The following is a 24657-nucleotide window of genomic DNA, read 5'->3' as shown; positions in this document are numbered from 1 at the left end:
CAACTTGTCGGGGCGCAACTTCCCGGCGAGCCTGCGCCCCGCCCCTCGTGACGCCGCGGCGCGCCGGCCCCGCCGGCCAGGCGCAGCCGGGGAGCCCTCCGCGCCGCGCGCCGCCGCCTCCCCTACCCTGCCGCAGCGCGCCGCAGTCCGGCCTCCCCGCCCCGCGCGGGGAAGGCTGGCTGGCGGCCTCGTCACGTGTCCTCGGCGATCGCCCAACAGGTCTGATCAATTTCTGTCTGCATCTGCCCGGTCCCTGCGCCTATCGATCGTAGATCTGTGTCTGCACACATGGAGGACAAGGAAAATGCATGCTTCGGGCCCTTGGACTTCTGGGTTACTGGGTGGAGGGGGGATATGCGCAAAAATTGGCCTTTCTAGAAGCTGGTCCCCTAGCTAATTTGAAGCCTGTAGGTTGACCAGCTCTTGGGATGTCTGCACTACAACCTGGAGCCCGGGCCAGACCGAGGGAGCCTCGCTGCGTAGAGGGCTGGCTTCCTGACCACACATCACCCACAATGCTTTGCCACCCGGACAGCCAGCCAGTTCCCTGGAGGGTGGGGAGGGGGCGGTGCTGCCACTGTCCGTCTCCGGGCGTCTCGCTGGAGAGGAAGATGTGGGAAAGAGAGTTAATGCCCTGTGATGAGTTATGCCGCTGCCCTTAATCGGCCGCTGGCGCTTGGGAAGCATTTTGTAGCCAGAATCTCAGACCTTTAGCGTTGCTCCGCTGCAAGCCTGAACCATCAGGGAAACCGCGAACTTGCTTTCTGCATTTAAGGACTCTACAAGCTTCTTTTCCTATTTCACTCTGTAACTTGCCGAGAAAACGCTGCGGCTCAAGGTGTAAAGCATGCCTGGTGAAATGAAGTGGGAAAGGCAGAAGCACGCTTTCCAGACAGCAGTGTGGGGCCAGGCATCACAGAGGGTTCCTTTTTACCGTCCAGAGGGACAGAGCAGAAGGAAAACCAAACTCTTGAAGGAGGGCTGGCAAAGTAAAGAACCTTCTCGACATCTAAAATGAATCAAGCCTGCTGATGGTTGTATAAGTCATTAATTGTGAGAGCCTGTGTACCCTGGCTGAAAAGGCATACGCGCTTATGAAAAGTAATACAGCAGAGTTTCAGGAAGAAAAAAGTCTTCTACCTCTTGTTTATTTTACAGAGGTAAGGGGATATTATGGAAGAAAGTATTCACTTTCAGATCAGGGCCCTTTTAATAGCCCACCCACTCAAAATCAGGGAAAGCAGCATTCTTGAAATGAGTCAACAGAATTTCAGAGAGATAACATTATATGATCTCTATTACTATACTGACGATCTTTTAATGGATTGATGTGATCGTGAAGGCAGGAGAATTAAAGGGGAAATTCCTCATAGAGTGCTCCTTCCATGAGAGCGGGGATATGTGCATAATCCTGGACATTTTCAACGCTCTCCTGTAATTACTTGTTGAATGAATGAATGAATAAATGAGTGAGTGGACATGGGAGATTGGAGTAATACCTGACCTTAATTATTAATTAGCCCCACACATTTCCTGAAGGTGTTATTTCTGAGGAGACTCTGTGTGTGTGTGTGTGTGTGTGTGTGTGTGTGTGAAGGAGAGAGAGGAGGATTCCATTGGCAACATTTATAGCAGATGTGATTTTGTATCTAATATCCACCGTGAAAAACAAACAAGCAAAAAAGATGAAACTGTAAACAGAAGGCAGTACCCGCCCCCCCCCAACATTTCAATACTATGCAAATATTTCAAAACAAACCAGTGAAAGCCAGTCCAGTACCCGTGGCAGGACCATTTGCAATTCATACTTACCCACAGTGTTCTGTTGCTTCCAGTTCCGGTGGTGAGGAGTCCTTTCCAAATATCAGAGGAATAAAGAAGTCACTTCCCCAGCTGTCATCATCTGCCTACACACTGAGCAAGAATATTTCAAGCACAACAGAAAAGGTGATGTAAATTTTGAGGGAAAATCTTACTAGATTTGTTCTGTTTTGTTGGTTTTGTGTGCTGTTGTTGTTGTCATGGTATTTACTACTCCATGTCTGTGTTTTAGACAGTCCTTCAAACCCTAGAAGATGACCAGCCATCTGATTTTTTCAAGAAAGGGAATAGGGTGATGAAATCTCACCAGAAAAGCAGGTAAGTGATTTTAATTGCTTTATCTTGCAGAAGGCACATTATATCAGTTCTCCAGGCTGATTATGTGTGGCTGGAAAAAAAATAATGTCTGTGGATAAGAAATATGTATTTATATTTTTTATCCAGCAGAAATGAGTGGGCAAAGTGGTTTTAAACATTACAAGTTAGTAAAAATTCCAGAGGTCAAAATTCTGCCACTGTTAGCAGAGTCTATCATTTTGGGTAAGGCCCTTAATCACCCTTGTATGTTTGTTTCCTTTTTTTATAAAAAAGGATGCCGATAATCACTTTTATTGATGTGCACTGACAGAGTCAACAGAAATTATAAGAGGATTGGTCATGAGTTCCAAATGACAATTCCTTTATCCATTTCTTCAACATATACTGAGCACATGTTAGCTGTTGGCCATGATTCAACATCTTCCATATTTATTAAGGAAGCACATATTTCCAAACGATTGCTTACTATGGTAGAAACCCGTGGACCAGTGACCCTCTGAGGTTTCCAGAAAGCATGTTGACCACTCATTTTCTTTTATCCTACCTGACCTATGTTCCTGAGAAGTATTATGAATCCTAGTGAGATGCTATGTTTCGGGTAAGTACACAGAAAAGAAAGTATTTTCAACTCTGATTGGAGATCCTGCCTCAGAGTAAATCCCCCTGGGGGTAACCAGTTGCTCTGCTGGTCGTCATTGCCATTTCTCTGCCATTCACGAGACAGCAGTAATCCTAAGTTTTCATTCTTACTCTGTTTTAAGGCACCATATGATTTTTTCTCTCTCCTTTTAAACACGGTTTTCCTGAGTGTGTTTCCTATTTGAAAATACTTTAATAAGCTTTTGATTTGAGGTACAGGTTGTCTGTGCTACACTCTTTCATATTAAGATTTTAGAGGGCTCAGAATCACCAACAGTTGGTGATTAAGTTGTATAAAACTTGCATTTCACACCTTGTTCACTTTTCATGGAAAACAGCCTTGAAAAAGAAGGCTGTGGCTTTTACTCACTGGTGTCATTAAGCACTTCATCAATAGCAGAACAGATTGAGAGTTTACGACAGATTTTCTCCAAACTGGTGGCTTCTTTCTTTCTTTCTTTCTTTCGTTCTTTCTTTCTTTCTTTCTTTCTTTTTTAGTATACATGACTGGTCTAAAATTATAAGCACTTGAAGAAATGTCAGTGTTTTTCTTAAGTGGTACTATTTGATATCAGACAGAATCCATGCACCTCCTTTTGGCACCTGCGTCCAGCAGTGTTTCTTGACTAGAGCCCGGCGTGGCCCGTTGCCCCTCCCGGGGACACGCAGACTGCAGCCCGAGGAGCCTGTCTGTTTGTTTAATCACAGCCAGACCTCTGTGTCCTATGAACTAAGAATTACAGTTTTATTTCTCACAGCAACATGAATGCTGGTCCATCTTGGAATAAAGCACAACGTTCAAAAAACCCTTCAGGAAAAAGGCAGAGTCAATCCCAAGTGCCCCACGTGTCCTCCCAGCCTCCTGCGGACAGAGTCCAGGAAAGCCGTTCCCCAGAAGGAAAACCCGAATGGAGCCCACTGGGCCCCCGGCGGCGGGGGGCCTCGGGAAACGAGCTGTTTCTGGACCTGCAGTGCATGAAAATCCTGAAGGAGGGTGCCGGCGAAGAGGAGGACAGCGCCAGTGACCTGTCGGACTCGGAGCGCGTGCCCGTGCCGCAGTCTGCGCGCGCGCCCCCGGAGCTGCGCCTGCGCGCGGAGGAGATCGACGCCGCGGACCCGGGCCCGGACCCAGACGCGGACCTGCGGGGCGCCGCGCAGCCCGCCTACCACTATGCGGACTTCCTGCCCGCCCCGTTCAGCTCCTGGGACCTCCGTGACCTGGCGGTGCCACCGGGCGCCCAGCCCAGGCCCGCAGCTCGTAGCGGTGCCGCAGGGCTGCTCGCCAGGTACATCGACAGGCTGGTCCAGCTGGAGTGGCTGCAGATGCAGACTGTCCAGGGCGAGAAGGGGAAAGGCGCCAAAGCCAGGCCTCCCACCGCTCCTGGCACGTCCACGTCGGGGGCTCTGAAAAGCCCCGGCAGAAGCAAGCTCATGGCCAGCGCTCCGGCCAGGCCTCCCCAGGAGGGGGCTTGCAAGCTCGGTGCTTCCCGGAGGAAGGAGCTGCTCAGGGAAGAAGCCCGGCCATCCTATTACGCGTTTGACACTCCCCCCAAAGCCCTCCATGCACCGCGGGGCAGCAGGCCGAGTTCTCAGAAGCCAGCCCTCGAAGTGAGGACTGAGGAACAGAGAAAGAAAGCCAGTAAGAGCCCCAGACCCCAGCGCTGGAACCCGCCCTGCAGTGACAGCAGTGGCCCCGGAGCTCCCATGCAGGGGGCTACCTCTTGGGACCCCGTGGACCCCGGTGGGCCCCCCAGAACGCAGGCACTCGCGGGTCTGAAGAAGAAGGGTGGTGCGAGCAGCGGTGCCCACGCCACCATATCCAGTGAGAAGAAACCCAAAACCAATGGAATAAAGCAAAGCACGTATAAATTCAAAAAAGAACCGAAATGATGCATTGCAAAGCCCTGCAGATAGCTAAATGTCCGAGCTCTTCGGAAAGTTACCATACTGTGAATTTCTGATGACCCGCATGTGAGTCGTCGGTGGTCTGCGGGTGCAGCCCCGCCTCACCCCAGCCACACTGGGCTTATTTCCAAAGAAAGGTGGCTTTCAGTGAGCCTTTCTTTGTGTTGACAATCTTAAGCAAATGAGAGCCGTTTAGGTAACAACCCAGGTCTGTGCCATATAACAACATAAAAGGACAGGGAGAGGTCTGAGCTGAGCGCCGCAGCGTCCGGCGGCCCGCTCAGCTCCCCACACCCCGCGCGCCTACGGGTAGAAAGTAGTGCACACAGTTTGCAACTGTGTAGAATCCCAAACATTTGAAACAGGGTTCGTGGTGTCCTCCTCAACTGTCCAAACAGAAATTCTGTCTACTTCAGGCCCAGGAGAGGCTCCAGCTGTTCCTCAGCTTGGGAGCCGCTCCTGGGAGCAAAGTCGTGGAACACTGAGCTGCTTGCGCTTTCCAGACAATGGAATCTAATACTGTCATAGTTGTTTCTTTCTTTCTTTTTCTTCTTCTTCTTCTTTTTTTTTTGAAGGCATTTTAAACTCAGAGGTGGTGGTGAAGTCCACCTTGGTGTTCTCCACCCTGAGGTTAAAGCAGCGCCGGAACTTGGTCCAGGTGCGAGTCAGTGGGTCTCAGTGGGACCGTTCCTGCTTGGTGGGAGCCAAGAGTGGAACGTTCGGCACCTGAGAGTTTCTGACGTACGTATGGCTTCTGGAAAAGGTGCACACGCAGCAAAGCCACCACTTCGAGTTTGTGCACGGAAGGCCTGCCACCACAGATACACACGAGAGCACTGTGGCTGTCACTGTTGTCACATACTGATTTGGGACCTGGGTCCTGCGGTCTGGAGCCGACTTAATCTGTTTTACTTGGCAAGAGCAGGATTTTATCACCTTCCTTCAGGGCAGAGGGGTGAGGACACGTTTCCAGATGGAGGGGGGAGTGTCTTCTTATCCTCACCGGGTCATGGCTCCCCGTATGTTCTAGATGCTTCTTATTTAACCACCACTAAGCGAGGTCTACGTGTGCCTCTAGTCTCGCTAGGAGGTTTCTGCTGATACTGTAAATATCTTTAAAACCTTTGGTTGACCACTGGATATACAGTATGTTTTAATAACTGTAGCCAATTTTATCTCTTTAAATGATTATTTGTTTTCATACATACATGTTTCTATTTTCTCACTTTTAGGGCAAAGTAAGAACTTGGCACTTTTCATGTGAAAATGTGTTCTAGCTTGCAGACTTCACAGAGCAGCCAATGTCATCCAAGGCCCTTCAGTTAATAGGATGAGGACATTTGTAAATGAAATAATGCACACAGTTAAATGTTAAGGTCCCATTTTAAAATCTGACTTTATTAATATGGAACAACATATACAGATTTTTATGGCTGTTTTCTTTTCTCCCAAGACTTTATTTCTAGATTTTCACAGATTCTGTCTTATATTCTTTACCTTTCACACCACCTTACTGGAGAGAGCACGCTCTTACACTAAGATCTTGTACCTTTTTATATGGACGAAGACGCACATCTGGTGTGCCTCGCTTCCCTAGTTCTCAGTTATACTGTAAGTCCTCTACTCAGTTTACGCGCTGCGGTTTGAAACCCTAGCGCTGCTCCGACTTCCCCGTCTGTGCTCGCCACGTGGCGTCCCGTGTCCTTCGCCTGCACTGCTCCTCGTGAGCGCAGATGCTCGAGTCCTTTATACCAGCCGGCGCTGCCCCTCATTCATGATGCTCTCGTGGCTACGATGTTTACGCAGCTCTTTAGGACATTTCAGGGCCCATAAATCTCTGTAAGCACATCATGTACACACCCCCGTTATTAATACTAAGGGGTTTCCGCCGAGCTGCTGCCTTCTCCAGGAATGCTGTGCGTGGGTCCTCTCGGAGGTCCTGCAGGGTGGAGGGCCCGTGTTCGCTTTGCCTTGTGGATGTCTGAGCCGAAGACCATCCTGATTAAGAAATTGAGAGGCGGTGCCTCGGATGTCACATTTGTTCCTTGCTCTCTGAATTGAAGTCAGTTGCCTAATTTGGGGAACAGTTATAATGTCACATGTTACAACAGTTTTAAAAGCCTGAAAAAATAGACTTTGCCTCTTCACGTTTTTGCCTCAGGTTGACGGTTTATTTTAACCAGGATTCTTGCGATCGGATCAGAGCTCCTGAGGACCAGCAGGGGCTCACTAGAGAACATAAGCACAATTTCATCCCCGCGATCTCCGTTAGCCACCCCGACACAGCCTCCTGTTCTAAATGCTGCAGACAAGAACCCTGCCGTGTCTCGCAGACGGCGCCCGAGAGGAGTCCTGCCACGTCCGAGCCACCCAGTGTCCTGCCGGTCTGGGGACATGTCACTGTCTTCAGAGAAGTGCCTCTCATCTCTGGGAGTTGTTGAACTACATCTTGTGTTTAAACCAACTTAAATAATCCAAGGTTTAAAATAAAAGTGTAGGGAAAGTTAAGAACACCTGCAGGTTTAGAATCAGTTAACAGAAAAAGTTGTAAAAACATCCAAGAACAGACTGCAAAAACCTGTCTGCGTTAGCCAAGGTTCCTTAGGCTGAGACTATTTCTCAACTCTGTAAGGACCACGCCGGCTGAAGGATCGTGACTGACTGGCAGGGCAGGGCGGGTGCTGGTGTCGACACAGACGGGGGTGTCTTTGGTCTCACAGCAGCAACGGGCTGAAAGGAGGAAGGCTTGTCCTGGTTCCCAAGCCAGTAGGCTAGTTTCCAGAAAGACAGAACAGTCTCTACCTTTCATGATTCAAATACTGTCTGTTTTCTCTTACTATTTCACTTACTCAAGTAGTTAAAAATAGAAAACTCTAGGTGGTACTGTGTTTCAAGGTCACAGAGAGGCAGTATTTATGATTTATTCATGTCTGTGTACAGAGGCCCATTTCAAACGGCCTGACCCCATCGAGCATGTTTGTTATTTCTCTTATAATTATTGTATGCTTGGTTTTGTACCTAATAAAATGAAACACGTCTAAGTTTTTGTGAAGCTGGGGTTTTCCTCCCTTGAGTTCAATTAAACAGTAGGAAACGTCTGGGTTTTTCGGGTACGGTTTTGTTTTGCTTTTCGTGCAGTTCTCTTCCTGAGTTTGTCTTATTTCTGCCCAGTCATCTCACAGAACCACGAGGCAGGAGACTCTGCGCCATGTCCTTTCTTAATACTCAGCAACGTACCTGCCAGCGTGACTAGGTGCCCCTGAGAAGCACCACTGGTGTGGTTTTTTCTTTAATTTTTTATTATGTTAGTCACCATACAGTACATCCTTAGTTTTTGATGTAGTGTTCCATGATTCATTATTTGCGTATAACACCCAGTGCTCCATGCAATACGTGCCCTCCTTACTACCCATCACTGGCACTGGTGTTTTCTTGAGTTCCTGTTCCTCTTATTCCCCCCAGAAGGTGTCAAACAGGGAGCCAGGACGGAAATTCCGTAACAGTAAAGTGATGTGATGGGAGCTCGTGCACGAACGTGCCCCTCCTGGGCTGGGCGTCTGCTTTCCCCAGGAGCGCCTGCAGCTGCAGACATTCTCAGAGGCCCTTTGCTCCTTTTTCTAAACTCCTTTCTGACAAGGAGGTGCATTCTTTTGAGTCAGCCAAATAGTGGAAATTTAAAAAATAATTCTGGGACATTAAAAAGCAAAATTCCAGTGAGAAAATTTTATAGACCTTATTGGCTTTATTTAGTGATGCGTGAGTCGGGCAGCATTCCATCCAGCAGGTGGAAAGGAGCTCCAAGGAGTGTGCAACAGGAAGGACTTCTATAGGCAGAACGAAGCAGGCACGAGGAAGTTGTACCAGAAAAGAAAGTGGCTGGGTTATTGCAAACTCACTTTCCTTTCGGGGGTAGCTGGGGTCTTATCAGGCGAATGGCCTCCCTAGAGCTGATCAGGTGACTCCTGACTGCCTGGTTGAAGATCCCGCTCTGGGAGAGCCCAGACTCTGAGTAAGGCCGGGTTCTGTGGCCGGTGGGACAAAGTCACCCATATGGGCCTGTGGTTCTTATTGGGGGGAGGGGTTAAAAATAATTTTCTGGCAGTTGGAAAATTAACCATGTTGGAGGTTTTAAATCATAAATTTGTACATAAAATGGTAGATGATTTTTGGATGTTGCTGTTTTATCATCCATGAGGTGGCAAAGAAACCTCTCGACCTAACCTAAAACCACCTCAGTCTAATGGTCTCCTTGTTTGATTAACATCATAAAACAACCATAGCAAGCACAGAATAATGCTCAATGAAGGCACATAGATCATTAATTCGTAAAAATCTTCCTACTAGAGACCCTGCTTTAAACAATAGGATTCAAATATCCCTGTCCTTAGCAATTTGCTGTTGAAGGAATTAACTGTGAAAACACTGGGAAGTATATGTGGAAGTTTTGAAATGGGGTAGTCACGAATGGAACTGTCCCAGCTCGAATGATATTTTAGAGAACACCAACGTCATCTCACTTGCAATCCCCGTCAGCCAGCACGGTTCCGGGGCCCCGCTCCTCTGGCGAGCCCCGCCTCGAGCGTGCTGCAGGTGAAGGAGTTCCGAGCCCGCTGCCCGAAATACGCCCCCCCCCCCCCGGGCACACTGCCCACCTTGAGTCAAAGGCACTTGAAAAACAGCAAGTCGAAGAAAAACACTCTTACCTTTCTTCTTTTTCTTCAAAGCAGGAGATGAAATTCCTGTGCGAGAGACGTCCTCCTGGTGCCAGAAAGAAAGAAACGTTCCTACCGTCGGGGATGAGAAGCAGAGACCAAGAAAAATTGTGTGTAGCTTTTGTTAAAATGGCTCTTGTCTTCCTTAGTCTCCCCACATAGCCGACAATGGTTTCTACAACTGCTTCTCCTTGTTCAACCTAATAGCAAAACCAGTGACTCCCACCGTTTCTCTGGGCAGAACTGGGATTCCGTAATCGGTCTGCTTTTTTCTCCTGTCGATCTGTCTTACGTCGACTTAATTCTCAGTACCAGCCAAAAAGGACCTGAAGAGGGAGCAGAGGAGCAGAGTTCACAAACCCCAAAATATTTTTAAGGGACAGCACAGCCACGGGAAAAGCTCTGAAAGCTGAGTGTAAGAGGCTCCAGGGAGAGATCCCCAGGTGTTGGGGTGTGTCTCCCTCTCTGTACCAGGAAGAGGAAGAGGACCCTAGAAATGCTTATCAGCTCTTATCTCATGAAGGCATGGACTTAAATCTGCGAAACAGCCATACCCATTTATTGTGCTTTTCCTGGTAACCTTAGGGGGCAGAATTCAGTGATTCATCAGTTGCATATAACACTCAGTGCTCATTCCACCACGCACCCTCCTTCATGCCCATCCTCCAGTTACCCCATCCCCCACCCACCTCCCCTCCAGCAATCCTCAGTTTGTTCCCTAGAGCTCAGCGCCTCTTATGGTTTGCTACCCTCTCAATTTTCATCTTATTTTATTTTTCCTTCCCTTCCCCTGTGTGGAATTTAAGAAACAAAACAAATGAACACCTTTTGTCTTTAGCTGGAGGTGGCATTTACGGAGGCAGCGTGAGCTATTTCAGGGAGTTCCTCAGTTTTCCTGGGGTGTCTCCCACGTGTACAGGAGGCATACATGTTATTAAACTTCTGTTTGTTTTTCCCCTGCGAATCTGTCTTTTCTTACGGGAGGTCTCAGTCAAGAATCTAAAGGGTAGAAGTAAAATTGTGTTCCCTCTCCTATGAGGGTAAAGGTCAAATGTTACCTCCCCCATAGAATAAAAGTCTGCATCTGACCAAGATCCTTGGCAGTTCACCTTTGAGAAACCTGCCCTGTTCGTGGCAAGTCTGAAACGGCTGCTCTCACCGCATATCCGGGCTGGACTCCTCCCCGAGGTGGCCACACTAGTGGGGTCTTCCGCTCACCGGTGTCGACCTTCTCCAGGGCTTAAAGGCACTCGGCTATCTCTTGGCTCAAGGGTCGGTCACTCAGCGGCCTGATGGATGGCCTCTGCTAATCTGTGGGGCAGGTGAGTGCCCGGGAGCTGAGCGTTCTTAGAACACGTCCACCTTGAGCCCACCGCTCCTACAGGAGACGCTGCTGCTGCCGAGCTCGGGAGGGAGACTCTCGCTCGGCCCCTCCGCTGGCCCTTTGCTCCCTTCATCACGTCACACTGGGCCAGGTCGAGAAGAGTCGCCACTGCCCGCCACCGAGCTTTTCCTCCAAACCCCCGTCTCACCAGACACCCACCCTCGTACATCAAGCAGAGGGGAAAAGGCTGCACTTCGATCCTGTGCTGCTCACTTTTCTAACTTCTGGACTGAAATGCTTTTTAGTTGTAGGTCTTGTACAATAATGAGAAGAATGACCGACCAGGCTCGGCTGAAGATGTTCTAAGTAAGAGAAGTACGTATTTTTCCTGCTCAGGACAGTTTTGACGTGAGAGGAGGATACACTGAATAGCCTCAAATGTCTCTCTTCCTCTCCTTATCTCCCTTCTTCCCTGAAAAAGCGTAAAAACATTCACATACACAAATAACCGAAAAAAGAGCTTGGTGCTTCCACTATCAATATAATTAGTTTAAAATATACTTGCAAAAAGCGAGAAACACTCCAATCTGTTATACTTGGCAATGTTCTCCCCCCATTTGCTCATCACAACTACTAGTTGAACTCACAGGGGCAAGAGACTAAAATTTCTCCACGGAATGTTCTGGGCAGCCCTTGGTGGCTGACTACTCAAACAGAAGGACCACACCTCCTCGGCTCATGTGATCCCCACGGCAGCAACATGGGGCAGACAAACACGTCTCGGTCCCTCCCAGCAGGTCAGGAAAGACAAGGGAGGGGTGGTTTTACTCTCGCGGGCGGTCTACCCTTCAGCCCTTACTCATGTCAGGTATCGGGGTACGTGCGCTAGGTGCACACTGTGAGACATTAGGGTCGGGGTACCCTTCATAATAACTTGGGTTCTCCAGTGCTGGAGTCAAATTCACTTTTCTGGTCTTTTTCCCACCAACATCATGTTCTAAATATTTTCAAACACCCAGAGAAGTTGAAAGACTTGTAGAGTGAACGCCCACAGGCTCACTGCATAGACGCCACCCCTCACGGCTCGTTCTCTGCCTTGTCCGCTCACCCGCCCGCCTCCTGCTCCGGGCACCTGGCTCCCTCCCGTCTCCACCTGCCTTTGCTCGCTCTCCAGCGCACGTGCGGCCCACGTGCGGCCGTGTTTCCAGAGCACAGGTTCCTGGATTAGGCAGGGCTGGGCTGCGGAACCAGTTCCCATGCCTGGGGCCCAGCCCTGCTCTGGGGTTTCTGTTGTTGATGTTTTGTTTTGTTCCTTAACTCTACTCCGGACTATTCTGAGAAATTGAACTTTTCTTGTGACTTTGAAGAAACAGGACCTTGAATTCAGAATCCTTTGATGGGAAGATACATTTTATATGCAGGGGGCATACATGCACAGGTCTAACCAGCGGTGGGGGGAGGGGTGTCTGACCAGGAACCATTTGATTTTTTCTGCATCTGAGTTTTTAAGCGGCTGTTTGAATCCCTTCGTTCCATCATGGGCACTTTTCCCCAGGCCCGTCGGCTACTGAAACCGGTCTGGTTTAGTGTCAGTCCTCTCTCTTCCTAGCCCTCCCAGGGTTGGCCTCCTGGCTCCTGGGTGAGCAGTAGGGGGCTTGGCCTGCTCTTCTCTCACCTCCCACCCCAGCAGAGAGAGGAGGCCATCTCCACTCCTGCCGCCCCTGCGCTCTGCTTCCTCCCACACAGACAGACGAGAGGGAGGGAGGAGCACGGTGTCTCCCGTCTCACAGACCACCTTCCACATTTTCACCAATGCTGGTTTGCCTCGTGCAGAGGGCGTCCAGATGTCACACTGGGCCTGCCTCCACCTCCCCGAGCAGCAGCCCTCTCAGGAGGCAGGAAGAAGGCTCACGCCCCACCACGCCCCTTCTTTGACTTTTACTTGGAAGGCCTGTCTGCCTGCACGCCAGATGGAGGCAGCGTTGGGCACTTTCCCTGTGCCCTCTCTAGGCCCTGCTGTTCCCCACAGCGCCCGTCTCCTCACCTGCGCATGGGCCCAGTCAGCCAGACCCCTGTCCAAGTGGAGCCAGGATGAGGCCAGGCCCCCAGCCTTGCAGTCACCCCCACCTATTACCAGTGACTCCATTCCCTAGGGAAATCCAACCCACTGACTTCCTGAAATGGAAAGAAAGCTTTCCATCCCCCCTCAGTGTGGGGCAGGGCAGCTCTAGCTACAGACGCCTCCAGAAAGCCGACCCCCGGCGCGGGACTCCTCACGACTATGGCCGCAGTGACAGAGGGCGGGCTTGGAGCGGGGGTGATGGGACCAGTTCTGCCATGGTTTGGGGGTCCTGAAGCATCTGGTCTTAATTGTTGTGATCTCTTCTTAGAATGTCATGAAGGTAATGCTTCCTCGTTTCCAGTTAAGGTCCTCCTCACCAATTCCTGGGCCAGTAGAAACCTTCCATGCCACATGCTTCTCCCTGAAGATATGGAGAAGCAACGAGTTCAAGCTGCCTTCACTAAGGACCCCGAGAAAACGACACTCAGCGAGTCCCTGGCGTTGGCAGGAACCTTGCCTGTCATGGATGATTTGAGACAAAATTAATCCTCAGCGGCATTCCTGGCGTGCTTGTCGTGGTGGAGAATCCTGAGAGCTGGAGACCGGTCGGGCACCCCTGAACACCCAAGGTGAGGCTGTTGAGGCCGGTGATTTTATGCTCATTCCTCCCTTTCCCACCACCTGCAACAGTCCATCTCTCCGGTTACGCGCATCTGGGAGCTGCCACCTTGTGGCTGCGAGGCATTAGTGCACGTCCTAGGACGCAGGAACGCTAGACTCTGCCGTCACAGATGCTCAGGACCAAAAGGAAGCGACACCTTCCAGTTCACCCTCCCGAGACGGGCCGTGCACCCCTCGGCCCCAGTGAGAGAAGGGTGGCCTTGGGGGAAGCCGACATCTTGCTCGGTTGCATTTCAGTGTTTGAGGATGTTGAAAATTTGGCCGTTTCTCATATATGGAAAGACTGAGTTCCTTCAACTGAAAGAAATGTAAAAGCAGAGCCGTTCCCTCGCCCTCCCCAGCCCCTCTCCAGATCTCTGGAGGCCGGCGCACTGCCCTCCTTGCTCTAGGCCATCTCCCGCGGCACGACTCCTCGGAAGGGCTGCCCAGCCGGCATCTTCTTTTTCTCCCGCCAGCATTCAACATGGTTTAACTCATCTGACCTATAAATTCTGAAGTAACTATTCTAACTTGACCAAATTTTCAGTAGACTGCCAGGGAATAAATATACCCACTTTGAAAATAAGCACGAAGTTGTAAATTGGATAATTATTATTCCGTTTCTATCTAAGCACGCGAAATAGAGACCTTAAAATTGCATTTATTACTCTTCCCTATAATAAGCTACTGATTCAGATTAAGGTAACAAACTGCTCAGATGACAAGGTTCAGCAGCATCTCACAGAGCCACGAATGCGCAGGAAGGCTACCTTCCCCGCCTGCTCAAGAACTGTTTGTATCTTAAACAAGGTGATGTGTAACAAGCTACGATGTTCAGGTGATCCCGTTAATGGATCTCCAGTTTCACCTTAAACTCAATCATCGCAGCCTTAAGCGTTGATTGCGTAGAATCCATGCTTGCCCTCTTTTCTGGTATTCTAGGGCAAAGACCTCAGTTTGGCACGGAGCCCCCCCCCCTCCCGCCCGCCGGCCGTAGGGCATCTCTCTCCATCTCTCCATCCTCCTTCAATCCCAAAGCCACAAGGGCAGAGTCCGCGAAGCTTAGTAGGGATTTGGATAGAAATCTCAGAGCCCTGAGACACAGTTGGGATAAAGATCGCTGGTGCTTTGGAAAGTGAGAGCGTTTGGGTTTCTCTCCTTAATCGAGTCCTTCTTTCTTGGAGTCCTTTTCCACTGCTCTCTTTTCAAAGCATAGGGGTTATAGGAAAGAGTCATTAAAATATCCTGCTTCAGATAGAGATCGTGGGGCCTTTGACTTGGAACGAAAGACAAACAAACCGAGAACAGATGCTGGTGTCACATTCCCCAGGCTGGGGTAATTCCCCGGGGTCGGGTTCCAGACCATGTCCATGCACGTGAGGTAGGGCATGTTTCATTCCCCTCCACTCCCTTCCTGGGAACTCGGTTGTCACTGTGAGGTTAAAGCTTAAGGCTCAGCCCAGTCCACTCTGATAAATATAAGTGCGGCTGCGGACAGAGGACAGGAGAGAGGAGACCAGGGTGCCAGGGACTGGAGTGCCCCCAGAGCAACAGGAGACCTGGGCTGGCAAGAAAGTCATCGGTGATTAGAAGCCTGGCTGTGGGGGACACCGACCGTCCGGGGGGACTTGTGGTCACCTGCATGCGTCCCCACGTGGATATGGGCTCCAGGGGCCACACCTCGCTGGCCCTGCTTCTAGCGCTGCTGCTGCTGCTCCCGGTGAGCTGGGGCAGGGGCCCGGAACCTGGGCTGGGGTCCAAGAGCCCGCGCCGGGACTGAGGGCACAGCTCCGGTTGGCTGTGCCCCTGCTGGGGGGAGGGACCGGGGAGGGACCAAGGAGAGTGCTCTGGCCATGCCCTGCGAGGAGGGCAGGTGTCGGGGGGGGGGGGGAGCCCGGGATCTGCATACCTGTAGTGGGGCATTGGCAGCAGGGCTCCCGAACAGATACAAAGGAGGGGTTTAGAGTCCCAACCTGTTTCGGGCCAGGCTGCAGATGGGCTAAGGGGACTCATCTTAAACTGGTTTATACAGTACACACCATTTTTACTTAGATTTGTGTTGACCCAAACTTTCTAAGGGTACTTCTGTTCACACCTGATGTAAGACTGAGACAATCTCAGCTGTGTATCTGACAGATGATCTGAGCAACCTGAGTGGGGGTGGGGAGGACGTAATTCCCCTGCCCCCACCCCTGGCCACAGCTCAGATGGACGGACAGACGCTGGAGTCAAGGTCAGACATGCTTGCTGCCCTTGTGCGTACCATGGGCCTTACTGTCGTGTGCACTTGACATGCTGCCAGGTCCATGGCTTTCCGTGGACGGGAGGGGCAATCTCGAGGCTACTGTGTCGAGTTCTCTGGAAGTGGATGGCCCAGGGCCAGCTGTCGGTCTGCACTGGGCTGCTTAGCATCCCAGCCCCACTGGTCCACTGACCTTGGTCCTCACCTCACCTCGTCCTGGACTCTTCTCTGGAGCTGTCGAACTCCGGGGGCCTGGACGCCTCCCCCACAGGTTCAGACAGAGCTGATCTGTGGGGTGGCCTGAGCCTTATGGCTTTAACTTGATTTGTTGAGCCTCATTTTCTTTACTTGGAAATGGAGCTCATATTTGCTCTTCCCTGTCCTCGTGAAGGAAGAGGTGGGCTTGGCCGGTATGCCCATATGTCGGTGGCCTTCTGGTGTTCTAGCCACGGCAAGATGGTTGGCGATATGCATCTGGCGCCCACGCCGCTCCCGTTTATTGGATACTTGCTCTGGACGCCGGGGACGGAGCAGCAAACAAGCTGGGGGAGGGCAGCCCGGGTGTGATGCACACAGTCCAGTGGAGCTCTGTCTCTGACGTGAGCGCCTTGTTCGGCACCAGCCGCTTGGAAATGGAGAATTTTCTCGGTCGCTTTTTGCCATTTCCAGTTGTGACTGTCCTTAACCAAACAGTACGCTCATTGTCTCTCCCATACCTCGTCGAGTCCTGTCAATAGCCTGTTTCTTACCATCAAACCCGGTTCCCCTATTTCTCTTGCTCCTGCCCTGGCCCCTAACTGGGCTCGTCTGAAAACAGAGGTGCATTTCCTCTTCTCTGTTGTATTAGCGCGGGGCCCAGCCAAGCTGGCTCGTGTCTGAGGGTGCGTTGCGTGGGGGCAGGCAGCAGGGAGCGGACTTTGGGTGGTAATTCAGTGTTTGGTGAAAGGAGCTTTAGACTGATTCCAGGAGATCGAGACAGAGGAAAAGAGTGTGCTACAATAGGCATCAGGTGTTTTTAGCAGTCCGCATCCTGGACCCTAACAGGGCAAGAGCTTTCTGCCCAGTGGGTGCTCAGTCCCTTGCTGAATTGTCTCTAAGTAACCCATTCCTTCCCATGCCTTTTGTTAGCCCCAAAGGTGGCTTGCAACCATCTCTGGCATCCGGACCAGGTGTCCACTGCCCCTCCCCTGAGCTCCCTGCTCTGCTGGAGTGCTGTTCTTTCTACAGCAGCTTTCCTCTGAAACCCCACACTCTTGTCGTCAGGCAACATAAAGCAAGTGACAAAGTTGTGGCTCCCCTGCAGGTTGGATCCAGAGTCAATGATAAGCCGCGGAAGGGAAGTCCTGCCCTTCTCATTGGGTAATTTCTGGTCCTGAGGATTCATGAGTCCTCCTCTCTGGGCCGTGGCCAGCTTCCAAGATCAGAGAGGAGGGAGGGTTTAAGAACAAAATTGGACAGTGAGCAAAGTCTGTTATGTTGTCTTTGCTATTTTTTAACCTGGGAAATTCTAAACCGACTTACCTTTAAAAAACTGTCAGCACTGATGCACTGCCTGATTAATTTGCTAAGCCCCCATTTAAGAACAACAGTCAGTGGATTGCACAAGGTGAGGGATGGTGTGGCAGGGGGAGCTGGGCACTTGGCAGGGACAGAGCAGGCTGGACTCTGTCCCGAGTGCCCTGGGCACCCGGTGAGATGATGAGGTCTGCACTTCTAAAGACCACCGGAGCTTCTGTAGAGAGAACACACTTGGGCAGCGTACACACCTCGGGCTGCCGTGGCAAAGTGCCACAAACTGCATGGCTTTGAACAACGGAAACGGACAGCGCGAGGCATTCGTTCATCACACCGTATTGCATATTAGAAAGTTGCTAAGAGAGTAAATCTGGAAAGTTCTCATCACAAGAAAAATAATTCCATAACCATGCGTGTTGACAGACACTGAGTAGACGTAACGTGATCATTTTGCAATATGTACAAATATCAACTCATGAGGTCGTACACCTGAAGCTAACACAATGGCATATGCCAATTATACCTCTGTTTCAGGAAATTCTCCTTGAACGCAAATTTGCAATCCAAAGTGAAATATCTTCAGGAAAGAATTATCTCCACACAGGCTTCCTAGTTCTTCAGCGTCCCCGGCAGACACAAAGCCCTTCTGTCGGTTATCTCCCTCCAACGATGCCATGGCGGCTTGACCAGGCCAGCCTGGACAATACCGGTCCCATGCCCCCGCGCCCAGCACCGCCTGTCAGATGGCATGTGCGTGACCCTTGCAACCAGATGCCCACCTGACACACAGAGTTAGGTGGACGCTGCTGCCAGAGACGCCAGTCTATGGAAAGGTTTCTCCTCTCATGTTATAGAAACATTGTGTGCACGTTTTAAATGGTATCCTCTTTGAACCAACTGTCTAAACTGGGCAGGGATGGGAAATATAATAAGCACCCTTACAAAACCATTTCAGCAAATATAACCTTTTTCTGGTCTTCCTGCAACAGCCAGACGAGATTGCACAATTTGCGAGGCGTGTGTGGCGGGGGGACATGAAACACGCGGAGCGTCAGATGTGCAAAGCTCAGAACCCAGGGCTTCACGTGGCTGTTGGCTGAGCCGTTCAAGTGCTGGCAGAGTGAGCTGAAGGCACAGGGCTTGCGTGTGGAAAGGGCCCTTCAAGTTCTTGTCCACACCCTCCCTTACAGAAGGGGAAACTGAGGCCAGCGATGAGGTGAAACCTTGATGTATTCCTTGTTAGTGGCCTGGGCCACCTGGGAATAGACCTGTGTTGGAAATGGAATGAATTTCTTCATTCTTTTGCAAGAACTGCGATTTTTCTCCATTTTAAAATTATATACGTGGTTAGGCCCTTCATTCAAAACCACCAACACGAATCAAGGAGCATTCAATGTCTGAATAAATCAGAGTTTGAGATTTTGGAACTCCGAGGCTTTAGAAATTCTTTTCCTTTAAGTAAATAGAAATGTAGCCTGTAGCAGGAAACAAATGTCGTCATTATCCTTGACATTAACGGAACAAGACAAGCCGGTGATGTCCCCAGGAGGGTGGCTGGCCACAAGGGAAGGACACACGACGAACGTGTGTTCATTCCATGAAACTGCTAACAAGCAGTCCATCGGGCAGCTGTGTGCCCTGCAGCAAGGACGGACCCTTGCAAGTTCAAGGTGCCCAGGACCGAGGGGGCTCACTATCACTCACCCTGTCCCGGAGACTGAGGCATGAGTCCTAGAGTAGCAGGTGTCCCAACTTCTTGCTCTCAGGATGCCTTCACATGCGTCGCACTACTGAGAGCCCAAAGGGCCCGTGCTGATGTGGGTTATATTTACCACGATTCACCATATTAGAAATTAAGAGTGGGACATTGGAAGCTTTCCTCAGTTCATTAAAGATAATAAAAAACCCAGTACATGTGAGTATATGTCACATGCTTTTATGAAAAATAACCATATTTTTAAAGAAATTCCAGTTAGTATGAAGAGTGGCACCGTTTTATATTTTTGCAAATCTCTTGTTCTAAGAGAAGATGGCCGGACTCTCCTCTCTGAGTCTGCTCTCAGTCTGCTGTAAGTGTTGTTTAGTTAAAGGACAGGGAGGTATTCTGGCCTCACACACTTACGCATATGGAAAGGGAGGAATATCTGAATGGCCTTGAACAAATAATTGTGGATATCCTTCTTTGATATTACACCAAAACTTGACAAGTGGTATTTCTGAACAATCACTAGCCATATAGAAACTGAACACATCTTGATAAACCTTCTTTGCTCTGTTACATCAAAACCACCGGTCTGTCTGTCTCGCGTTTTGGATGACTCTTCCCTGTGCATGACTTTGGAATATCCTGGGGTAATCATTAGGAAACGCTTGGCTCCCTGAGTTATGCAGATCTTCCAAATGTTGACGAATTTCATTCTACAAAATCAGAAAATCACACTCATTAATATCTCCACTGACATCATCAGAACAATCTTGAAGTATTGGAGAGCTGTCAAGCCCATCATACGACACAAGTTTTCCAAAATTCTAAATTTTGGCTTGAAAGCTTACATTTTATCATTGGCAACATGACACCATCCACGGTTTCTCTTGAAGCGATAGGCTCACGGTCTACCAAGTGCCCAATCCCGAACAACACAGTCTGTCAGTCAGTCTTTCAAGGAAAATGCTCTTCCATAAAAAAGTGGCCTGTTCAGCAGGCGACTCCAACGATCGCCCACGTGCTTTCGCTGAGACCCCACTCCGCTGTGCTTCCTGGGGTTTCGCACCTACGTCTCACCTGGCCACGCAGAGTGCTACAAATGCGCGGGTCGCGGTCGTGCAGGGCAGTAACGTTAGTGACCTTCGCTGCTTCATCAGTTCTCGGGTGACTTCAGAATTGAGTCAATTCACCCAGTACTTCGTTCCTAAAAGCAGCAGGGTTTTCCTTTCCTCCTCCTTGTGCGCGTGCGCAGTGATGAAGATACAGGGATGCTGGTGGCCTTGGTGCTGCAGCCTTCTTCCGGGCTGAGGCCCCAGATACATGTCCCATCGGTGCAGAGGCCATACGGCAAAATTGGCAAACGATGCCCTGGTAGGACTGGGCAAGTGTTTGGCCTTGTGGACTCTGGAAGCGTCAGGGACCCCAGCGGACCACACCTGGACGGCTGCTGCTCCACAGTTTCTTCCTGCGTCTGGGTGTTTATTACCACGGTGTTTTTCTTGAAGTGGAAACAACCAACTGCAAGTAATCCAAATAACCATCCCCAGGAGCATGAATACCTGAATCGTCCTCTGTTCATGTAGCGAAATGGAACGCGGTAGTGAGAACGAGTGCACTAGAGCCGTTGGTGTCAACACACACTCGCACACGCACACGCACACGCGGGTGCTGACATACCGTGCAGAGTCTGTCTCTATGCCAACAGCTTCACTGTACCTGTGTGGCTGTTTTGGGGGGTGGCGGGGAGTTTGTTGAGAGGTAAACTATAAGTAAATAATTCTTGATGTAAATCATTATATAAATGAAAAGTACCAAGTTTCACTGTTCTATTATTATAAGATAGAGTCTCAAAATAAGGAAACAATGACAGAAAAAACAGGGAAAAAAGCCCGCTTGAATCTCTCCACCAGTTAACATTTGGTGCTGTTCTACACGGGACACACACACACCGTGCTCACCCGGAGTAGACAGTTCACTCTCCCATCGCGCTACTAACGGTCACAGCAGCGCCATGGTTTTAAATGTCACTGATATCGGTGGGGCTCTGGGAGAGTCCCTTTGGCTAGTTCTCCTAGAGGAAAAGCACTAGTAAGCATGACCTGAGATGTCAAGAATAGGAAATTATATTTATCAAAACTAAGTAAAGTTCTTTTTCCCCCCTTTTCTCATTCTAGAAGATTCCTGTGTCTTCAGGCAGTTTCTACCTGAGACTGATAAGTATATTTCCTACTAATTCACGTCATTTTTATTTTTAAGGTCAACAGCGTCGACAGCTTTCAACAAGAAAAGGATGATCTTACTGGTCAAACAAAGGTGGGGTTTGGAAGTCACTGTCTTCATAAATCAAGCGAGATCACACTTGACTCAGAGATTTGATTACAAATTCAAGTTTTTAAGTTCCTGGTCGATATTCAGTTTGCAGAAAATAAATTAGTAATTAGATGTGGCCTTTTGGAATCTCAAGGGATTTCCGGAGAATTGCAGAGGTTGCGTTCATGTCTACTAGAATATGAGCAATCTGCGAATGGCAGAAATCAGCCACACAGAGCTAGCCCAGAGCTTTCTCCACACTGTTTTCTTCTTTACGGAGTTAGACCATATTGAGCTTGACATTCTCCCGTGTGTGAACTTTGGACAGCCCAGGGAGGCAGCCATGCTTCGTTATGAGTTCATGCCGCCTTATGAATACTTCCTTCCCATGGCTCTTGTCATCAACTTGTTTTCTAAAGAAATACAGTTGACCTTTGAACAACACGGGTTTGAAGTACATGGTCCACTTACATGCAGATTTCTTACAGGACAGTGCTGTGAGTGTATTTTCTTTTCCTTATGATTTTCTTAATGACAGTGTCTTTTCTCTAGCTGACTTTGTGGTAAGAATACAGCATATAGTACACATAACATACAAAGTATGTGTTAACTGACTGTTCATGTTATCAGTAAGGCTTCCGGTCAACAGTAGGCTGTTACTAGTTAAGTTCTGGGGAAGTCAAAGGTTATACAGGGATCTTTGGCTACCCCAGGGGGGCAGTGCTCCAACCCCGCATTGTTTGAGAGTCAACTATAATTTTTGAAAAGGCTTACATGTGTGTGGATAAAAATTAATGTGGCGAGAAAGCAGCTTTGCTTGTAATAAATAGATGGTTAAACTCTATCCGTGGTCTCTTGCCTGGCAAATCTCTGAGCCTGATGTCTGAGTCTGAGTCTCTTCCTGTTAAAAGGGAGAGTGGTAGACGAAGTGTTAAAGACCTAGCAGCACTGAACGGAGATGTTCTCACCGACTATTTCAGAAAGACAGGGAACTAGGAGGAAGTAGCGTCCCCATTCACTCAGCAACCGTGTGCATGTCTGCCATAGGACAGGTGTTGGGACACAGTAGGCAAAGATCTTTAATGTGATCTTTCATAGGATCTCAGGATCCGTGCAAAATCAGTGGGTGGCCCACACCCCAAAGGCTAGAAACGCCTCTACAGTTGTTAAGAGAACAGGCACTTTTAACTTCTAAGCATCGGAGGCTGTTGTGAGGACAGGGGATATAATGCCAGTCAAGTGCCCGTCCGTGCCTGCTACGTTGCTGTCACCGTCTTCCTCACGGCTGTCACTATAATTTCAGGGAGAGAGCCACCGGCCCCTACGGCGAGCCAAGAGAAGATGGGTTATTACCACCCTGGAACTGGAGGAGGAAGATCAAGGACCCTTTCCCAAATTTGTTGGGGAGGTGAGGAAGGCCCCCCCCCATCTCTGACTAGGCACGCCCCCTTTGGCGGGAGGACCGAGTCTTGAAGGGCTGTGTGCCCGGGAGGCCGAGGAGGGTTGTGGGAGGAGGAGTGCTGCACTGGGTTCTAGAACCCACTCTACCTCTGCCTGACTGGGGGGCTTTGGGCAAGTCACTTCACAGGAGCATGCGCTGAGAACATCAGTCCCATGGAACAAGGGCTGCTTCCTTCCAGCCTGCTGGCCTGCTCTATTGGGCCCATGCAAATGTATTATTTAAAGATAAGGAGATTGCGGTTACCAGAGACTAGGAGGTGGGGGCAAGAGGGAGATTAAAAAAAATAAATTAATAGAAAGCAAAGCCATGGCTACCAGGGTGGGAGGGGAGGAGGTCATGGGGGCTTATTGTGTGAGGGGGCAGAGCGTCAGTTTGAAAAGATGACAAACGCTCTGGACACGGGTGGGGGCGGCGTCCGCGCAACAGTGTGAGTGCGCTTAGTGCCGCCTGCCTGCACACTTAGAAATGATGAAGATAGTACGTTTTATGTTGTGTGTATTTTACCACAATAAAATGGAAACGATAGGAAGATTGTATCAGAAGTTCTGTTCTTGTGGAGGCTTTTTGAAAGTTGGAAGATCTGCCCACAGGGAGCCTACGTTCACGGCAACAACTGGATGGGGCTTGAGTTTCCCACAGTCCCCACCACTCCCTGTCGTCTCCCTCCCTCTGAGGACAAAGCCGTCCCATGACTGTATTGGGATGCTGGAATTTTTGCACATGGCCCATGTCATTTCTTTCCATGACACTCCTGACCCTCTGGACCTGTGAATTACATACTGAGTGACCAGGTCCCTACAGCACTAACATCCTACGATTTCTGGAGAAAGAAATTAAAATAATTTCTATTTTTGCAGTGTATATAAAAATAGTAGATACCTTGAAAGTTTTCAAGGCTCAGTGGTTAAAACTATCTACTCCTAAGAGTCGGGGGGACACGGTGGGCTCACCGTGCAGACGCACCACACCCTTGCTGCCGGAGTCCCGTATCCACCGTGTAGTACGGTCCATGATAGTACCTACATTAAAGGGTTGTTTTAGAGATTAAATAGTCTAGGGCAAGTGAGGTGTATAGTCAGCTGGCTCATTCTAAGCCCTTTCTAAATGTTAGCTGTGTGAGGTTCCTCCTCTCTCCCTGAAGGGATCACGCATATTAACACATCGGTGTGGGCTCTTCCGGATATTTCGCTACAGTCTCACCAAGGTGAGTCCATATTGACCAAATGGGACCGCACTCCACTATCGTTCTGCAAGTTGCCTTTCCGGTTCACCAGTGAGGCACGGCCCGCTTTCTGGGGCAGAGCATGTACGTCCTGCAGACTGGGGGCCCGTGCCCCATGAAGGGGGTACCGCGCTAGGATTCTTTCCCTTGGGAGGGATGTGTGCGTTCTTCCTGCTTGTTCACTGTGACAAACCTTGTTCCTGCATCTTTGCATGACTCTCTGTTTCTTTCGGATAAACCCTCGGATGAGTGGTGGCGAGGTATGGAGCTTTAAAAATGCCTTTGAATCCTAGCCTTGATCTTCGGCATGCCTTGTGGTTTATTCTCACTCTCTTCTCCCCGCCCCCTGTTTTTTCCCTCACAGCTCTTCAATGATATGTCTCATAACATGTCATTAATATATTTAATCAGCGGACCTGGTGTGGACGAATATCCGGAGATTGGTTTGTTTTCTATAGAAGATCACAGGAACGGAAGAGTGTACGTTCACCGCCCTGTTGATCGAGAGACAACCCCGTCTTTTACGGTACCTAACATTTGATACAGTCTCAGCTTGGCTTTACTGCAGAGCTGTTGCAGGAATATTGTGTTCGGCAGGCATTAGTTAAGCTGCCACGTGCCATGTCGTGGGAGACTGCATATTATATACGGTGGCAAGCCTAAAAAGTATGCATAGGCAGAGAGGCTAATTTTGTGACGTTCTTTAAAGTTCTGGACTCTGTGATGACGTGTGTGAACTGCTACAGATCTTCCTTCTAAT

The 24657-nt window shown here is 49.7% G+C and overlaps 2 protein-coding genes across 3 annotated transcripts in view; both read left to right on the top strand.

Annotated features, from left to right (window-relative positions):
• The first annotated feature begins 85 nt into the window (after window positions 1-85).
• Window positions 86-7724, top strand: FAM217B (family with sequence similarity 217 member B). Of its 2 annotated transcripts, none has more exons than XM_045795343.2 (4): window positions 86-219; window positions 1836-1947; window positions 2054-2139; window positions 3537-7724. In XM_045795343.2, exons 3-4 carry the CDS (start codon window positions 2117-2119, stop codon window positions 4666-4668), a joined length of 1155 nt encoding a protein of 384 aa, XP_045651299.2. In that variant the 5' UTR covers window positions 86-219; window positions 1836-1947; window positions 2054-2116; the 3' UTR covers window positions 4669-7724. The 2 variants fall into 2 exon arrangements, with proteins under 2 accessions (XP_045651299.2, XP_087709584.1); XM_087853458.1 differs by lacking the exon at window positions 86-219 and adding an exon at window positions 262-1160.
• A 7234-nt stretch (window positions 7725-14958) lies between these two features.
• The window catches only part of CDH26 (cadherin 26), a 39444-nt gene continuing 29745 nt past the window's right edge, over window positions 14959-24657 (top strand). Inside the window, exons 1-4 of the mRNA XM_045795438.2 lie at window positions 14959-15161; window positions 21160-21216; window positions 22517-22621; window positions 24262-24423. Of these exons, the coding sequence (XP_045651394.2) occupies window positions 15084-15161; window positions 21160-21216; window positions 22517-22621; window positions 24262-24423 (402 nt within the window). The 5' untranslated portion in view covers window positions 14959-15083. The remainder of the gene's footprint in view (window positions 15162-21159; window positions 21217-22516; window positions 22622-24261; window positions 24424-24657) is intronic.

The sequence above is a fragment of the Ursus americanus genome, chromosome 22 (genome assembly GCF_024610735.1).
Source record: "Ursus americanus isolate L20-20 chromosome 22, mUrsAme1.1.p, whole genome shotgun sequence".
NCBI lineage: Eukaryota > Metazoa > Chordata > Mammalia > Carnivora > Ursidae > Ursus > Ursus americanus.
This window is presented reverse-complemented; position numbering and strand designations above follow the sequence as displayed.

Coding starts and splice junctions, on each gene's coding strand:
- FAM217B (XM_045795343.2), top strand. CDS start 2,117: ATGAAATCTCACCAGAAAAGCAG. Junction 2,140..3,536: donor AAATCTCACCAGAAAAGCAG/GTAAGTGATTTT, acceptor TATTTCTCACAG/CAACATGAATGCTGGTCCAT.